Here is a 17,891-nt window from a genome sequence, read left to right on the forward strand (position 1 = left end):
TTAAACAAGAAACGCCGTTTGTGAAAAGCGCTAAACATCGTTCTTCTGCCTTTTATAGTGATACCGTCGACGTCGCTGCTTGACCTGTTGGGATCTCGGGCCACGAGCTTCGTACTGCGGCTGTGATCAGCGCATCGTAAACCACGGTGCATCGACGCAGCTGTTTACTGTCACCGCTACGGACGGCGCTTGCGTCGACTTCTGGCTCACGTGATACCTGATTCGGTACCTGCTGGCGGCGATCAGCTATAAAAGGACCCTGCGGATTGTGCATCGTTGGGATTTGCGGCGTTTGTGAAAAGCGCTAAACATCGTTCTTCTGCCTTTTATAGTGATACCGTCGACGTCGCTGCTTGACCTGTTGGGATCTCGGGCCACGAGCTTCGTACTGCGGCTGTGATCAGCGCATCGTAAACCACGGTGCATCGACGCAGCTGTTTACTGTCACCGCTACGGACGGCACTTGCGTCGACTTCTGGCTCACGTGATACCTGATTTGGTACCTGCTGGCGGCGATCAGCTATAAAAGGACCCTGCGGATTGTGCATCGTTGGGATTTGCGGCGTTTGTGAAAAGCGCTAAACATCGTTCTTCTGCCTTTTATAGGTGAGTGCAGGTTCATAGCGTTGTAAACCATACCTCAGTGCACGCCGCAAATCCCAAGCCCAGTGCCTATGATTATATGTGTACAGTATGGGTGTTGACATTGTCACATATCGAGCGCGGATAGGTAGCCATAGCCAACGACTACAGTGTAGCCGCAGTGAAGGGCTTCGTTTTCATGCCACTGCCGGTTTGTTTGCTACATGGTGCCCGAGAGGGCGACTGATCGTTCTTATGTTTTCTGCGGCTCACCTCCTAATCTGCTGCGGTGACATTGAAGTCAATCCCGGCCCTGACAAGATAGACAAGGTTCTTGATGCGCTAAAGGATGCCGAGTCTGCGCGTGAAAAATTTCAAAAGGAAATTAGCAGTAAGATAAAGGACATTTTATCAGGTATAACTGACCTTAAGAAACGCCTTTCAAAAGTGGAAGCTTCGCTAGACGATTCTCTGGGAAATGCCACAGCGTTATCCGAAGTAAAAAAAAGTGTCGATGACATCAAAAGCGATCTTTCATCCTTTTCTGATAGGCGGAATTCTGAACCTAACATAGTTGAAATCGTTGATGACATCAACAATCGGATGCGCAGAAAAAATTTGATATTCAAAGGCTTGCCCGAGGCAGAGAAAGAACGCTACGAGGCTTCTCAAGTTGTCATTGAAAGCTTCTGCAGAGAACACCTTGGCCTCGAGATAACGGATATTGAACGTGCACATCGCATTGGATCTCGCAGGCAAGGGCAGCACCGGTCAATAATAGTGAAGTTTCTGCACTACAAGACAAAATGCAGCATTCTGGCTAATTCGTTCAAGCTAAAAAATTTGAAATTAAACGTTTGGGTCGATGAGGACTTTTCACCTCGAATACAATTAGTGCGCAAACAGCTTCGCGACTTTGCTCAAGCGAATTGTCAACCCGATGAAAGGTTCAAGCTATCTTTCGATAAGCTAAAGATAGGCAGGAGATTATATCGGTACCAGCATTCCGAGGGCAGGGTCGTGGAATGTGTCCAGCGAAATGCAAACCCATGACGCAGTCGCCACGTGCAGAAAGACAGTGGGACACCTACATTCTCTATAATTTCCGCCAACTTTCGTAGCATCCTTAACAAACAAGATCAGCTTACTTCCCTGATTCACGCTTGTAATGCAGATGTTATAATCGGAACGGAAACGTGGTTAACTCCTGAAGTTAGCAATTCTGAGTTACAAATTTCAAATTCATTCACTGTTTTTCGTAAAGACCGTGTGGATAGAAAAGGAGGCAGTGTCGTAATAGCCATCAGAAAGCATATAAAGGTAAAACACATACCTACTGACAGCATTCTTGAAATTATTTGGGTTGCATGCTATTTACCAGCTGTAACTTTGGTTATTGGAGCATGCTACAGGCCACCTGACTTTCTACAACATTTTTCTGAGGAACTGCAATCTGTATTAGGCTCCATCCAATCCGAATACAATAACTCTCCCATAATTTTGGCTGGCGATTTTAACTTTCCAAGCATAGAGTGGTCTGCTTTAAAATTCCCTAGCACGCGCCAGATACGCGATTGTGCAGATTTTGTTGACCTTTTAGAATATTTTCAGTTGTCTCAACTTGTCGAAATCCCTACGCGGAACAATGCTATTCTTGATCTGCTTCTAACAACACACCCCGAACGTGCTACCGTGGATGTACTAGAGTATATCAGTGACCATCGTGTCATACATTGTACCTTTAAAATGCAGACCGTGAAGACACCGCGACAAAAAAAGAAGATTTATGACTATTCTAAAGCAGATCCCGAAAGCTTCAACTCTGAGCTTTTTCAATTTTACCTGTCATTCGTGCAAACGTATGAAAACTGTTCGCTGCAAGATAACTGGATTCGCTTTCGTGACGAGTTGTTAAGACTCCGGGAGAAATACATTCCAAAAAAATGGATCTATGAAACAGCAGACAAGCCATGGTTTACTCGCGAGATTAAGCGATATCTGAATAAAAAGAAACGTTTGTTTCGAAAGGCAAGAAGCGCAAAATCTGTTGAAGCTAGGTCAGAATATTTATCGTTTTCTAAAGAATGTGAATTACATATTGAGGCTGCCAAATATAAGTTTTTCAACCAGGATGTTTCGCAATTTCTAAAAACAGATCCAAAAAAATTTTGGAGAGTCATTTCTCCCGCACCTACAAAAGAGTTACCTGTTTTTGACACTGAGTCTGGTGCTGCAATTGATGTCATGGATGTTGCTGAATGGTTTAATTTATTCTTTTGTAGTGTATTTAGTGACGAAAAGCCCCTAGATAAGTCAAGACATTTTTCTGATAGTTCTCCATTTATGGAATGTGTAACTGTGACAAGTGACGGTATTGTGAAAGCTATTGAGCGTTTACCTTCGTTTTCTAGTCCAGGTCCTGACGGTATTTGTACTAAGCTACTAAAAATGACAAGGCACTATTCTGCTCTTGTACTTACACTATTGTTTCAACAGTCTCTCGACACCGCCGAAATTCCAGACGACTGGAAATTGGCACATGTCATACCAATATATAAAACCGGCGACAAAAACAAGCTAACAAACTATAGGCCTATATCCCTTACGTCTGTTGTATGCAAACTATTTGAACACGTATTATCTTCTCAAATTATGCAGTACATGGCTAGCAACCACATTCTTTTTGCAAACCAGCATGGTTTTCAACGAGGCCGGTCATGTGAATCCCAGCTTCTTGAACTAACTACAGACATTCACCTTAACCTTCACGAACTTACACAAACTGACGCCATATTTATAGATTTTGCTAAAGCCTTTGACCGTGCGGCTCATAACCGCCTCATATATAAAATGAAACTGATTAATGTTGACGAAAAAGTAACAAACTGGGTTAAAGAATATTTAAGTAACAGACGACAAGCTGTCGTAATCAATAATGTCCGTTCTTCATTTCAACCTGTTCAGTCCGGTGTGCCTCAAGGTTCCGTTTTGGGACACACTCTATTTTTAATTTATATAAATGATATTCATCAGGGTATAGACTCAGAAATCCGGTTATATGCCGACGATTGCGTTCTGTATCGGCCATTAAAATGTAAGGGTGATTGTGATAAATTACAAAATGACTTGAACAGGATTGAAAGATGGTGCTCAGACTGGCAAATGAGCGTAAATACCTCGAAAACTAAACTTATGAGATTTACTACTTGCAGTGAAATTACGAAACACACATACTTTCTTAATCCTAAGGCTCTAGAAACTACAGAATCATTTAAATATCTAGGTGTTCATCTTTCTCCGACTTTGTCTTGGCATAATCACGTGGGTTGTATTGTTTTCGCTGCATGCAAATCTCTTGGCTTCATTCGTCGAATGCTTCGTCAGGCTAATAGTGATACTAAACTTCTTGCATATACCACCGTACTTCGTTCAAAGATTGAGTATGCCTCATTTATATGGAACCCGCACCAAACGCATCTTATTAACAAATTAGAATCTTTTCAGAACAAGGCAGCGCGATTTATTACAGGTAACTATTCACAACATTCAAGTATCACCAAAATAAAACATGACCTAGGACTCATCCCATTGCAGACTAGAAGAAAGATATCTCGGCTAACATTCTTCCACCAGCTTTTTCATAACCCAAATATATTTTCCTAGGCACACATCTTACCAGCCAAAAGAAAATTCTCACGAATTGATCACGAATTTAAGGTCGAACAACCATTTGCACGTACTAAACTACTGCAGTTTTCGTGTCTCCACTTAGCCATTTCGGAATGGAATCATCTCCCAAGTAATATAGCTGAAATAACTGACCATATTATATTCAAACAAGCACTTAATGAAACATTCGTGAATTAATAACATTAACATTTCTTCCAGCCTTTCTTCAGATGTCATATTATTGTTTGTATAATTTAATAATTATTGGCTTATGATGTTGTCGAATTAGAAGTGATGTAAAGGTTGTATAGCATGTACTACTTCATATAAGGATAGTCGACTTACAATCTATATTGTATATCAATTGTTCTCCCCCCCTATGTAATGCCCAAGCTGGGCCTTTAGGGTAAATAAATGAAAAATGAAAAAAAGAACGTGTTGATGATTACACTCCTGCGAGAAATACGCACCAGCAGCAAAGAATACGCTTCGTTGCTGCTACTGCGTATGGTTGAGCTCCATGCCACCAGGTGGCTGCACCGTGCAGGCATTCACATTTTCCCTTCTGCTCATCTCGTGGCTCATCCCGTTACGGCACAGTCAACCGGCCAGACCCTGTCCCCTTGCGCTTGCGTTTGCCCTAATACCGGACTCGCGAAACGCTATTGCGTTAGTAATCTTCCGGTGTAAAGTGACGGCCACAAACGCGGGAGTCCTGGCGCCGATCGAATAGCGGCAGCCCGATGCGCAGCAGCCAGTTCGCTCGTACGCTGCCTTGCAGAGGGACACGATGTCGCAGCTTGACATATTGCCAGTCGCTACGTTTGCAGTCCACAAGGCAACAAAGTCGAATCATAGTGCTCACAAAAAGACAGACCGACTCTGACCGCAGAGCTCTTGTCAAAATGGAGTACGTTGTAACACAAGCAGACGACACTAGCTCTGTGCCGGAAGTGCTTAAGTGTACTGAAAAATTGTTCTTGTGCATTCGCTTTATGTTACTTTCTTTTCATAAAAACAAATTAACTAACATTCCAACTATTACGAAGATCATTTGTTTACCATAAAGTTGGAAAAATTATCGATCACGCGCCCTGGTCAGCCAATCAGATAGCTCGCCCCACTGACGTAATATGGGTGATTTCGGTCATATGGGTAGGGGCGGCTTATAATTCCGCCGAGCAGTGCGCTGCGATCGGCAGCAATGTGCATTTTTAAAACCTTATAATAAATTACACGCTTTACGCAGAGCACTTAGATGTGTCAATTAATGATCAGAAGGACCTACTCTAACGACTCAGTACGTTTGTAGAAAATCGACAAAAGCGTTTCAGGGTCCCTTTAACAGTCCGCTGAAATCCCTTTGGTCCTCCCTAGATCCTTGGGTTAGGGAATTCTGCCGTCACACCTTCCTCCAACTGGAGTGTCCAGAGTCGCCGATGGGTCCGCCTTGAGACCGAGGGTGCGCATAAACACTCCTGCACATTTTTTCCCCTAAACACGAAGAAAGGAGGCGAGCTTCGTAGACAGGTATTGTCACGTTTGACTCAAACTGGCGCGTCTTGGTTGACCGTAGCGGTTACCGGAGTCCATGAGGGAATGGCGTAGAACACCCTTTTCCAGCAGTTTCTTGCTCCTATTGTCGGCGATGGCGACAGTGAACCATCAATGAAAACTCGATCCACAAGATGTGTCAAACCTTGTTGTCAATGCAGGTCTATCCAAGGTGACACATTGTTAGCTTCAAGAAGTGATTCATCACCGTGGTGCAGGAGAGGCTAGAAGGTCACTGCCTCTGCTGGCTGAACGTAACAATTATTCCATCTGTCTCTCTCATTTCGTTTATTTACTTCCAGGGATGTATATGTACACGCATTTAGCCCCTGTATTGCTTTGGGACAATAAAGACAACAGCACAAAAAATAGACAAAGTACAACAGCACAAAAAATACATATTGACCTAAGGCTGGAAAGCTTTGCTGACTGCTTCCATTTAAGAGATTATGTACCCATATTTCATAATTATTACTTCCATCCATTTTATAATTAAGTTGCACTCATCATTTTGTTAAAAGCACATTGTTGAAGTAGACACCAAAATGAATAAACATCATTTAGATGTAATAGACGCAAATGGCCACCTGACAATATGTTTTGCCTTTTGTACTGCATTGCTTCTGCACTCTGATATTGTATTCCTTGGCTTTTCTAAACTTGGCCTTACTGTGCTTTTTGAGTCATGGCAGCAGCGTGCTTGATTGGTGTGTGGAGTTGTGTGTGCTGTGAGCTGCTGTCTTTGGCACCTGTCGATCTTGACTGAAGTGCCTGCATAAAAGATCTGCGGAAAGAAGGTGCAACATGTTTTTCGTGGTACAGCCTCTCCTGCATTCTTGAAGCTGGGATGGTGGGATGGTCACATCTGTCTCCACTCTAGCACTGATGGATACCATGACATCTTTGCCTAATTCTCTGTGTGGACACGGCAACCCTGCCATGATGATGATGCCTCATATACCTTTGTATGTGTGGGTCTACGCAAAGATCCTGCTTCTTGTGTCGGGCACACCGTTGGCTATGGAAAATGACGGATGCTATGTTTTCCATCCGAAATCGGCACACTGCAGTGGCAGCATCCTGGATTAACTATCAACGCCACCAAATATGCCCCTTACCTGACATATCAGCACCTCGTGGACATCTCTACGCACCTTCATCGGGCATGATGATGTCATGCTATCACACCAAGCCTGCCGGATAGAAATCTACAGGCAACATCATCGAGCTTCAGTAGACACGGCAACCCTGCCGTGATGATGATGCCTCATATACCTTAGTATGTGCAGGTTAGTGATAAAAGACAGATTTTATGGTGACTACCTATGTATTGTAGTGTTGCTGTGTCCACATATACTGCTGAAGTGTTTTCAATGGCATACCTGTTGCTTTCGGGAGATGTTGAGGAAAACCCAGGACCCCTTACGGAAACGGTGCTAAATGAAATTCTTCAAACCCAGAAAGATATCTTGGAAAAAATTATTCTAATACAAAAACAGACATCGTCTGAAGCGGGTATGTTGCAAATGCAGACCAGGTTGGCAGCCATTGAAAACAAGCTTGAGGTCTTAGATGAAAGTCAAATAAGGCTTCCAAAGACTGAAACTTCTGTGAATGACTACAAGTCAGAAATTGTTACGCTGTCTAAACAACTTGATAATTTGGAAAATCAGTCCCGGCGTAACAATCTGATCGTACGAGGAATACAGGAAGAATAAAGTGGAAATTAAAAACTTCTATTAAGAAAGGTCAACAATGATATTTTTGGGGCAGTGCTGGGACAGAAAATAATGATAGGAAGAATACACTGCCTAGGTAAGAAGTCTCACGATAAAGCTTGCCCACTTACCATTAAGATTGGAGGCTTCAGGGAGAAAATGACATAAAAACTGTTTACAGCGCAAACACATGCAACCACAAAGTAAGGGACAGGACACAAGCGCTGGACTGTCAACTAACTTTTATTAACGGAAGACGGGTGCCTTATATAAGGGGAAAGGCAGAAGTGAAAGGGGAAGGGAGTGATACAATCGGGGAAAAAATGACGATGCGCATCGATAAACGAACGTGCCAGCAGTCAACGCATTCAGGCGCGAAGAAACAAGAAAACGAAAAAAACTAGACAAACTAACAAAAGACGAGGGATACTAAGATACAAGTAAAATCAGAAAGCAGCCGCTTCCAAAAAATGAAGCTCTGCCGCAAAAAGCGATATAGAAGGGCTTGTGTCCTGTCCCTTACTTTGTGGTTGCATGTGTTTGCGCTGTAAACAGTTTTTATGTCAAGTATGCACCAACTCGCCCAGAAAGAAGTTTTAAAGGGAGAAAATGAGTATCTTGGAAAATTGCTTCAAATTGAAAGGACAGGAAATCAGTATTTCAGAGGATTACTCTAAAAGAGTGCTTCAAATATGGAAACACCTCTGAAATTCAACAGAGCAGACAAAAGACAAGGGGCAGTGAAGGTGAAGCTTGTGCTTGATAAGCTGAAGATGAATAATGTCATGTATGCCTGGAATGGAACTACTAATGCAAGTTACAGGTGCCATGCCTATTCTGAGAAAATCAATTATACTTGAAAAACCCCCTTCTCAACAATTTAAGATTATAAACGTGAACGTCAGAAGTGAACTAAATAAATGGGTTGAGTTAGAAAGCATACTCTTAGAACACGAACCTGACATATTGGTATTCACTGAAACGTGGCTTCATAAGGATAATATCTTATATACCGAAATTACTCCTCCCAACTATAGAATAGTCAGAAAAGATCGAGAAGATAAAGGTGGAGGACTTTGTGATTATAATAAAAAAAAAAATTGGAGGCTTATCAAGGTTAAGCCCAGTGGATGCGAAGCATCCACTGGGCTTAACCTTAGCGTATCGTTAGCGTTTGGAGGCATCTTGACCACATACACGCCCGGCGCAAAGACGCTGGCGCGGTTGCGGGCACAGAGACTGACGCGACGGCCGGCGCGCGCCGCTTCATCCCTGGCGTGACGTCACATATCACGTGATGCAGCGATGGTGGTGCTGCCGCCACGTCGCGCGTGACGGCGCGAACCGAAGCGTGGAGGCCTCCGCCGGGCGACGTCCGACAGCGCGATATGAGGCCCCATCTGCAGCCGGTGTGACGTCACATCATGTGATCTCACATCATGACGTCATCACATGACGTCATGTCACGTGACCTACTTGAAGGTCACTTGAAGGTCAATGGTGGCCACCGCCGGGAGGCGACCGACGGGGCAATATGAGGCCCCATCTGCAGCCAGCCTGTGTGACGTCATCACGTGACGTCATGTCACGTGACCCCACTTCAGGGTCAATGGTGGCCACCGCCGGGCGTCGCGCGAAGGCCCGAAACCTACGTTAATATGCTTCGCATAATAACCTAGCATTGTCTACTTTGCCAGGCGTATATGGCACTAAAGTACTGTTGATTAAGACAAAGTTATGTAACCACTAAGTTTTTATTGGTGCTGCCTACAGAGCCCCAAAATCACCGGTGGACATACTGGCAAAGTTGCGATATTTTATAGATGCGCATCTACCTCATGACAGTAAGATTATCCTGCTTGGGGATTTTAATCTGCTTGGGATTGACTGGCCTTCAAAATTGCCTGGCACACGAGAGGTGCCTAGTTGCGAACAGTTGCTAGATCTTGCCTTTCATCAGAAGTTATTTCACGTTGTAACCGACTACACAAGGATATGTCCTACGACATCATCCATTCTCGATTTGATCTTTGTATCTGAGTGCCTAAAGTCATCCAACTGAGTGTGCGAAATTAGACAGATTGTAGGATCACATAATGGTTTTATTGTCGTTGGACGCATCACCAGAAATAAAGAATACTAATTCCCTCACAACTTTCCCTAGTTTTAGAGCTGCTGATGATGTTGTGGTAATAGACTGTCTTAAGTATTCGCTGTCTGGTTTTATGCAGCTTTACGACTCTGGTGCGAGTACAGACCGATTATGGAACTTTTGTTCTGAACTGACAGCACAGTGCATTAACCAGTTTATTCCAAAAAAACTAAACATATTAATAAATGAAGTCCTTGGATCACTGGAGATATACTTCATGTTAAACGGAGACTAAAACGTAAAAGGAAGGTGGCTTCACTAAACCCTGATCCTGAAAAGAAAATCTGCATTGCCTGTATGAGCACGGAATTGAAGCTACAGGAATTCAAGGGCACAAGGAAAGGTTTTATAACGTAACACTAAAAAAGTTCCTTCGTGAGACCCCTGCTAAATTTTGGCGTTACATTAATCCGTCAACTGTTCTGCACTTTGCTGGAGAAGAATAACTTGCTCAAAATTTTATCTCTTATTTTTCATCTGTGTTCACACATGACGATGGTGTATTACCACCTTTTATTGATGAAAATCCAAAACTGCCTATCCTCGATTTAGAAATTGATGAACAAGGTGTTCTGAACGTATGTTGACATCAAAAAGAGCCTAGGCCCGGACGGCATCCCAAACAAGTTTTTGTACAGGTACGCTGAATGGGTTTCTAAATATCTGATAAAAATATTTCAGTCATCTATTAGTAGTGGATGTTTTCCTGGTGCTTGGAAGCGAGCAAAAGTCATACCTGTTCACAAAAGCAGTAAAAAATCTATTAACAATTACAGACCAATTTCCCTCACCAGTCAAACTTCTAAGTTAATTACTTCAACACATCATATCAAAACATCTTCTGCACTACCTGGATCAGCATAACCTTCTTTACTGTCATCACCATGGATTTCGAAAGGGGCTTTCTGCAGTTACCCAACTTTTAGAAATAGTTTACAATCTTTCTGAAACAATAACTTCACATGGTCAAACCGACATTATATATCTGGATTTCGCAAAAGCGTTTGATTAGGTGTCGCACCTGAAATCAGGGTGTCTACCAACCGGGAAAACCGGGAATTCTCAGGGAATTTGAACAGTCTGAAAAAACTCAGGGAAAACTCAGGGAATTTGTGCTTCCATCAGGGAAAATTAGCTGTAACTTTATTGAAAGGGAACGAAAGTCGTGTTAATGCTGGCTCCAGTAACAGAGGAATCGCAACGAATCATTATTGACGCCGTGTCATCGGCACGATGTATTGCCAGAGTAGTTAACGACCGATTTTCTAGACGCCCGATTTTTCGGACATGCCCGATAATTTGCACGGTTTTGCGGCACCACCACGTACTCCATATAGTCAATGTATATTGCCCCGACTGCAGGTCTGAAAGGGCATTAATCAAAGCCGCCACCGCCGCTATTTTGATTATCTCGCCGCCTCGAACCGGCACTCTCGCAGGCAAATCCGCAAATCCGTAACCACCACCGCGGCAACGTCAGGCCTAGCTGCTTCTATGTTCGCTATTAAGCTTCTTGCCGTCCGGTGCCGTGTTTTTCATTGAAAGAATTCGCCGCTATAACCAATGGCACCGACTCCGCCTTTGTAATCCTAGCGATTGGCTTTGAAGCTCGCAGAGCACAGCGCGTTGCGTAATGCCAGTTTGCGAAAGTTAGCTTCGCCTCGGTACCGTAGTGTTAGGCGGTGAAGCATAACAAGCTTGGGAAGGGGGCAATTGTCGCGGGACACAGTATACATTACTTAATTACACATGCGTGCACGTCGTCTTCTGTCACAGTACAAGCCCTGATATGCCTAAAAAGCGTACTGGCAGGCCTTCAGAGCTTTTTGAGACGTGCCTGTGGTAATTTTAGCCCTTAAAGGCAGTTAAAGACATGCATTAATTTTTTTCAGACTGCCCGTTTTTTTCAATTTTTTTTTTTGCGGCCCCTCGGAAGTCCAAGAAATCAAATGTTGACTGTACAACTCACCAAGAGGATGCTTCAGATGATCCATGTGGTGAAAGCGTGGTAGAAGGAGGATGAGAACAGAAAGGACCGACGCACTGAGGAATTAACGGGAAAGGAAGGGTGCCGTCACCTTTTGAAGGAGCTTGAGCTAAAAAAACTAAGTGATGGCTGATGCTGAGACACAGGTGTCCCTCATCCAAACCAAAATAAATTGTTTACGCAGTGAAACCCAACACTGAGATGTTGTGTACGGGCTGAGAGTATGTCAGGACAGTTGAGGTTGACTTCCCAGCTGCTGAGAGAGAACCTTAGTTGTGACAAAGTTCAGGACCTCATACAGATGAGCTTGCTATCAGTTGATAGAAATAGCTGATATTAAAAAAATATTTACTTATGTATGCATCTCCTTTTCATTCGTATTTGAAAATGTTCGACTCAATTTGGAATGGGCTTTACCATTTCTTTCGCTGTGCATTTTACTAACACCTTCCGTTTTCTTTTTAAATAAAACATATATTACTCCTTACTATTCAAACTGGATTAAGTCATTTTTTTTGTTTCAGCATGCTTACTAGAAAGTGACAGCATCGGGCAACGTGGTGTCAGCCTGTCTTGACATAAAACAAAGATCTGACTCATTCAGGGAATTTCGCAAAAGTGCTCAGGGAAAACCTGGAAAACTCATGGAATTTGGAAATGTCAACTTGGTAGACACCCTGTGAAACTGGTACATAAGTTTAATACTGTCTTCAAAAATCAAAATCTTACGAAATGGTTCTTCTCGTACATTTATTTTTGTGAACAATATGTAGATTTTGGGGGTTACCAGTTTAGCACTCTACCCGTCGTCTCTGGGGTACCACAAGGTAGTGTTGTAGGTCCGCTTTGATTTTTAATCTTTATTAATGATACACAAAAAACTATTTCTGTGACATTAAGACTCTTCACGGATGACTGCGTGATCTACAATAAAATAAATTCAATCCAAGATCAGAGTGAATTAAATACTAACCTTCAAGAAATAATGAAATGGTGTCAGGAATGGAAGATGGAGTTAAACCTTAAAAAGTCGGTGTTCATGACCATAATAGGAAGACAAATATTCTTAATTATAATTATCAAATTAATGGGCATGCACTTGAACGAGTGAATCAATATAAATATCTACGAGTAATATTTACATCAGACCTATGATGGAATACCCATATAGATACGGTAGTCTCGAAAGCTTCCAAATCTCTGAGGTGCTTGAGACCCACCATGCACAGTGCTACTCCCGATGTAAAGAGGCTCGCATACAAATCTCTTGTAAGGTCAGTAATAGAATATGCAAAAATAGTATGGGACCCTTACACAGCTATTAACTGCCTTAAGCTTGAAAAGATTCAATGCCTTGCCTCAAGATTTATATTCAATAAATATTGCCACATCTATTCCCCAACCCATCTGTGCGAACAAGCTCAACTACCAGCTCTTGAAGCAAGAAGCAGGTGTAAAAGATTGAAATTTCTTTACCCTATTATCTACAACTACATCAAGATAGACAAATCGGAGTATTTCAAAATCAAAACTAACGAAACATCTAGACATCGCCACAGTAAGTTTATTCCATTACCGGTTTTAAGAACTGACTACTTTAAGTTCAGTTATTTTCCCTGCTACTTCGGAAAGATTGGAACTGTTAGATACGGAACCCTTTCCTGAGGCTACTTCGAGTTCCCCAGACCACATCGAATCGCACCACTACTAAGTAAGGAATGCAGGAGCACGGATGCCACATTCCTGAGGCACGACACGTGCAAACAAGTTGGCGGGCCCCACAGCCGGTGGAGCTATTCACTGCTTGACTCTTCCAGAAAGCGAGGGGATAGCCCGGCACTGTTCCAGGTAACGCGAGTCCCGAAGCCAGACGGCTGTGATGTACCGGGAAGGCCTGGCAGCGTCGCCCCGGCCGCCTTTGAAGAGGGCATTTGCAATTTTAGCAGGGAAGAAGTTTGGGCGTGTTGGTGGTATGCATTCAGACTGGGATACATAGCGCAAAAAAAAAATTACACAGGGACAAGCAGAACACAGGACGAGCGCTAACTTTCAACAAATGATTTATTGCAGCTGGTGAGTATATATATACTCACTGGGACGCCACTACAATAGAGCAGACTGAAGGGAAGGAGGAAAAGACAGTCATGTGACTACTATGCCCAAAAATTCAAGCTCTTTCCTTGATAAAAATATAGACGGCGTGCTAACGCACTCTTCACCTGCTCTGGCTATCTCAGCTGCTTCCACAATTTCCCTCGTAATCTTATTCCTGTGGCGATAGACAACAACGGTTCGTTCGAAAAGCGGGAAGCATGGAGCGTTCGCGTCACACTTTCTACAATGGGCAGCTAGATGCCCATCTATTGCAATGCTCTCCACTTTGTTGCTATGCTCCGCCAGACGCACGTTTAAACATCTGCCCGTCTGGCCCACGTGTTAGCTCTGGGTATATGAGCCCAGAGCTAACAAGCCGCCCTTGAGGTACAGTTCTGCACACTCTAAACTCGTAAAAAGAAGCATTGTACGTTCTTTCCTGTCATGCGCTCTATCTAAGTCATGTGCTCACTTACTAGATGAAGGCCTTGGTAAGCAGGTGGCTCGTCTGGAAGCAGCGAACTATCCGAAACATATCATTATCTCGGTTGCTGAAGGCCTGCATCGTCAAAAGAAACTAACTTCACGCATGAGCGATGAGCAGAGAGCGGACTACGTAAGAGAAAGGAAAGAAGAAAGGGAAAAACGTAAAGTGGCGGTAATTCCCTACTTTCATAAGGTTTCCCACAACCTAAAAAAGGTCGGGCAACGTTCTGGTGTAAACGTTGTGTTTACAGCACCTAACAAACTCTTGAGGTTGAGTGTGATGAGCTGTCCCATGAGGAAACCAAAGCCTGGTTGCGCTACCGCGCACAAAGATCCTTTTGTTGCATGCACCCGCAATGTTGTGTATAAGATCCCACTCTCGTGTGGGAAGTACTACGTGGGCCAGACGGGCAGATGTTTAAACGTGCGTCTGGCGGAGCATAGCAACAAAGTGGAGAGCATTGCAATAGATGGGCATCTAGCTGCCCATTGTAGAAAGTGTGACGCGAACGCTCCATGCTTCCCGCTTTTCGAACGAACCGTTGTTGTCTATCGCCACAGGAATAAGATTACGAGGGAAATTGTGGAAGCAGCTGAGATAGCCAGAGCAGGTGAAGAGTGCGTTAGCACGCCGTCTATATTTTTATCAAGGAAAGAGCTTGAATTTTTGGGCATAGTAGTCACATGACTGTCTTTTCCTCCTTCCCTTCAGTCTGCTCTATTGTAGTGGCGTCCCAGTGAGTATATATATACTCACCAGCTGCAATAAATCATTTGTTGAAAGTTAGCGCTCGTCCTGTGTTCTGCTTGTCCCTGTGTAATTTTTTTGCGCTATGTATCCCAGTCTGAAGGCATTTGCAAGCCAGCGAGGCCATACCGCCGGGAGTAGGGGGCCCTCGGACAATTGGGGCCCAAGCGTCGCCCCCGTCCTCCTTTGAAGAGTGCATTGCAAGTCAGCAAGGCAAGACCGCAGGGAGCCGCCGGGTGTGACACCACCACACGGGCGCCTATCATTGGCCGAAAATGGCGTCATCTGAACGGACTCTCCCATTGGCCGAACATGACGCGTCTTCCAGACATCGAAGGGCTTAAAAGAGAGATCGGGAGCAGCAAGGAGCATTCCTAGAGCATTCCCCGATTCACCTCTCTCGAACTTCTTGCGATGGGCCGCAGCGTCCGAGTTGCTGCCGGCCCGTAATGACTCTAAGACTGTTCATTGACATCTCACTGTATATAATGTAAAATAAACCTTCCCAAGTGTTTCATCCCGACGTCCTCCTCAACTCCTACAACTGGTGACAGCGGTAGGATCGCCTCCAATTCCTACAGAACACTCTCCCAGACTCCGCTGTTTCATCTTCCACATTGACCGAATACCTTCGTAATATTGAGAATATTGTATTTGCTACTGAGACTGAGCATTAGGACTGTATTGCCTGTATGAACTGACATTTTTTAGCCTTTATGATGTTCTGTTGTTTTGTGCCTAGAGATTGTACTTTCCAACGTCTGTACGTACATTTATTTTCAGTTGAATATCTGCCTATCTTTGCATTTTGTACTTTGTATTATGTTCAAATTTGTGCTATCCCACTCCTGTTGTAATCCCTCTGGGACTGACAGTATCAATGAAGGAAATGAAATGAAATAAATGCATTAGACCCTCAACCATGTTTGTGCTCTCTTTGCTGGAACTACCGTATACAAGGTACTGTATACAAGGTGTCCAGCTATCACATACCAAAATGTAAAAATATGCAAATGCTATGTAGCAGGAAAGAACCAATGTAATGTTTGCCGTCACTTGGAGATACACAGATAATTTTTGCATTCCACGTAATTACATAATTAGTCTTAAATAATTAGCATGCATGTCACATTTTAAGCTTATGCCTTAGCATTTCTTTCAACATGCAGATTCGTTTATCTGTATCGATTCGTTCAGAATTTAAAAGTGTGCTTGTGGGCTTGAAAAAAAACAGTGAAAAAAATTTTCTGATGTAGTCACTTTGCATTTAGATCTTCCTCGTGTATAAGTAGTGGAGAATGCTTTTGTTCTTCATATGTTCTGCCTTTAAATTGAGACTAAAGAGTTTAAAGAAGTTATGCCTAGCTGTGTAGGTACAATTTTAACCAGCCTCTGCTGTAGCCAGTGTTCATCTATACGAGATGCACTTGCATGGAAAACACTAAAGCATGGAAGTTCATTATCACTTCGGATACTCGTGCGAGTGGATCAAGACTAGCACAGTGAGTGATGGTCGTTGTTTCCTCTATTTCTGAGGGTACCCCTTGCTGGCTTTAAGTAAGAGCAACATCTTCACTAATGTGTACTGACCAGAACCATTTTTTTTTTTTCAGGAAATTGCCCGCAACGAAGCCATTAAGAAATCAAAGCAACGAAAAGGTGAACTTCTTGAAAGGACAGCCAGAGAGGTGAAGTCTGCAATACCTTTTTTACTTACAAAACTTATGACATTTAGATAATACCTTTATTAAGCATAAACAGCTGCTGTCATTAATCTTACTTAAGCATGAAGGCTGTCAAATAATACCAGGCAAGTCGAGCATGCATACTTGGAAGCATTGGCATGCTATGGTGTACTCCCCAACATATTGCCTGGGATAGCTAGAGAAGACTATTTTAAAGGGCCCCATGTTGATTCAACTACAACACATAGAACATGTATGAAATGGGAATGCTTCGTATATGGACTTCGATAAGGCTGCCAGCCAATAACGCCACCTAGGTGCCACGCAGTGGTGTGTGACAGTTGGGATCCATCAGTGAGGATGGTGTATTGCCTCATTGTTTTCCTTGTAGGTGCAAGGGCAGCACATTCTGCCATTAACATGTTGCAGGCCTTGTTGCTGCAAGTATTTTGATGTTAAAGTATGAGCGCGCTGTAGTCTTACATGTATTTGCAGACACATTACCTGAGATGGCCGATATGGTGTACATGCTCAAAAGGCCATCACTAAACATTCTTTTGAAGGAAGTGAAAAGAACAAACTTCTCACAATTTTGCATTCTGTATCACAAGTGGAGGATATGTGGATGTTGTAAGTGGCTCTAACATCCTTTATATATATATATATATATAGTGTAGCGAAGAGTGTAAGTAGCGTTGTCAGCTCACCCTGTGAAGCTGGAGCTGGAGGCGTACTCAGAGCCATGGAACGGAGGCTGATGCTGCTTCCTTCCACACTGAGCCGCATTCCTCCTGAAACAAAGTGGTCGGCTCCTAAAATTATATCTGCGAGCAGGTCTTTGAAGACAGGCACCGAGTCCAAGAACTTGGTGCTGGCTTCAGTTTGGAGCTGGAGGTTCAGGGCACTGACCGGTAGTATGTCACCACTGAAGCCCCTTAGGGGAGCCTCATTCCAAGGCTGGAGAGTTTCTGGGGTGTGGCGTCGAAGCAGCGCCGTACGCTGTGCTCCAGTATCGACAAGTGTCGTCAGTTCTCCGATGCCGTTGACGTGGACCATGAGTGTTGGAAGTGGGCGTGTTTGATATTGCATGGATGGATGTTGGTGTTGGGGGCAGTTATATCCACGGCCAGATTGCCCACACGTATAGCAGCCATATCTCGGTGTAGCCACCTCCTGTGACAAGCGCCGAATAGAAGTGTCTTGTAACTCCACCGCC

The 17,891-nt window shown here is 43.6% G+C and overlaps 1 protein-coding gene across 3 annotated transcripts in view; it reads left to right on the forward strand.

Moving 5' to 3' along the window:
* Positions 1-17,891, forward strand: part of LOC135906127 (NADH dehydrogenase [ubiquinone] 1 alpha subcomplex assembly factor 2) — a 51,668-nt gene that overhangs the window by 5,008 nt on the left and 28,769 nt on the right. For all 3 annotated transcript variants that reach the window (XM_065437366.2, XM_065437368.2, XM_065437369.1), the window contains exon 4: positions 16,604-16,678. In XM_065437366.2, the coding sequence (XP_065293438.1) occupies positions 16,604-16,678 (75 nt within the window). The remainder of the gene's footprint in view (positions 1-16,603; positions 16,679-17,891) is intronic.

Source organism: Dermacentor albipictus, chromosome 9 (assembly GCF_038994185.2).
Source record: "Dermacentor albipictus isolate Rhodes 1998 colony chromosome 9, USDA_Dalb.pri_finalv2, whole genome shotgun sequence".
NCBI lineage: Eukaryota > Metazoa > Arthropoda > Arachnida > Ixodida > Ixodidae > Dermacentor > Dermacentor albipictus.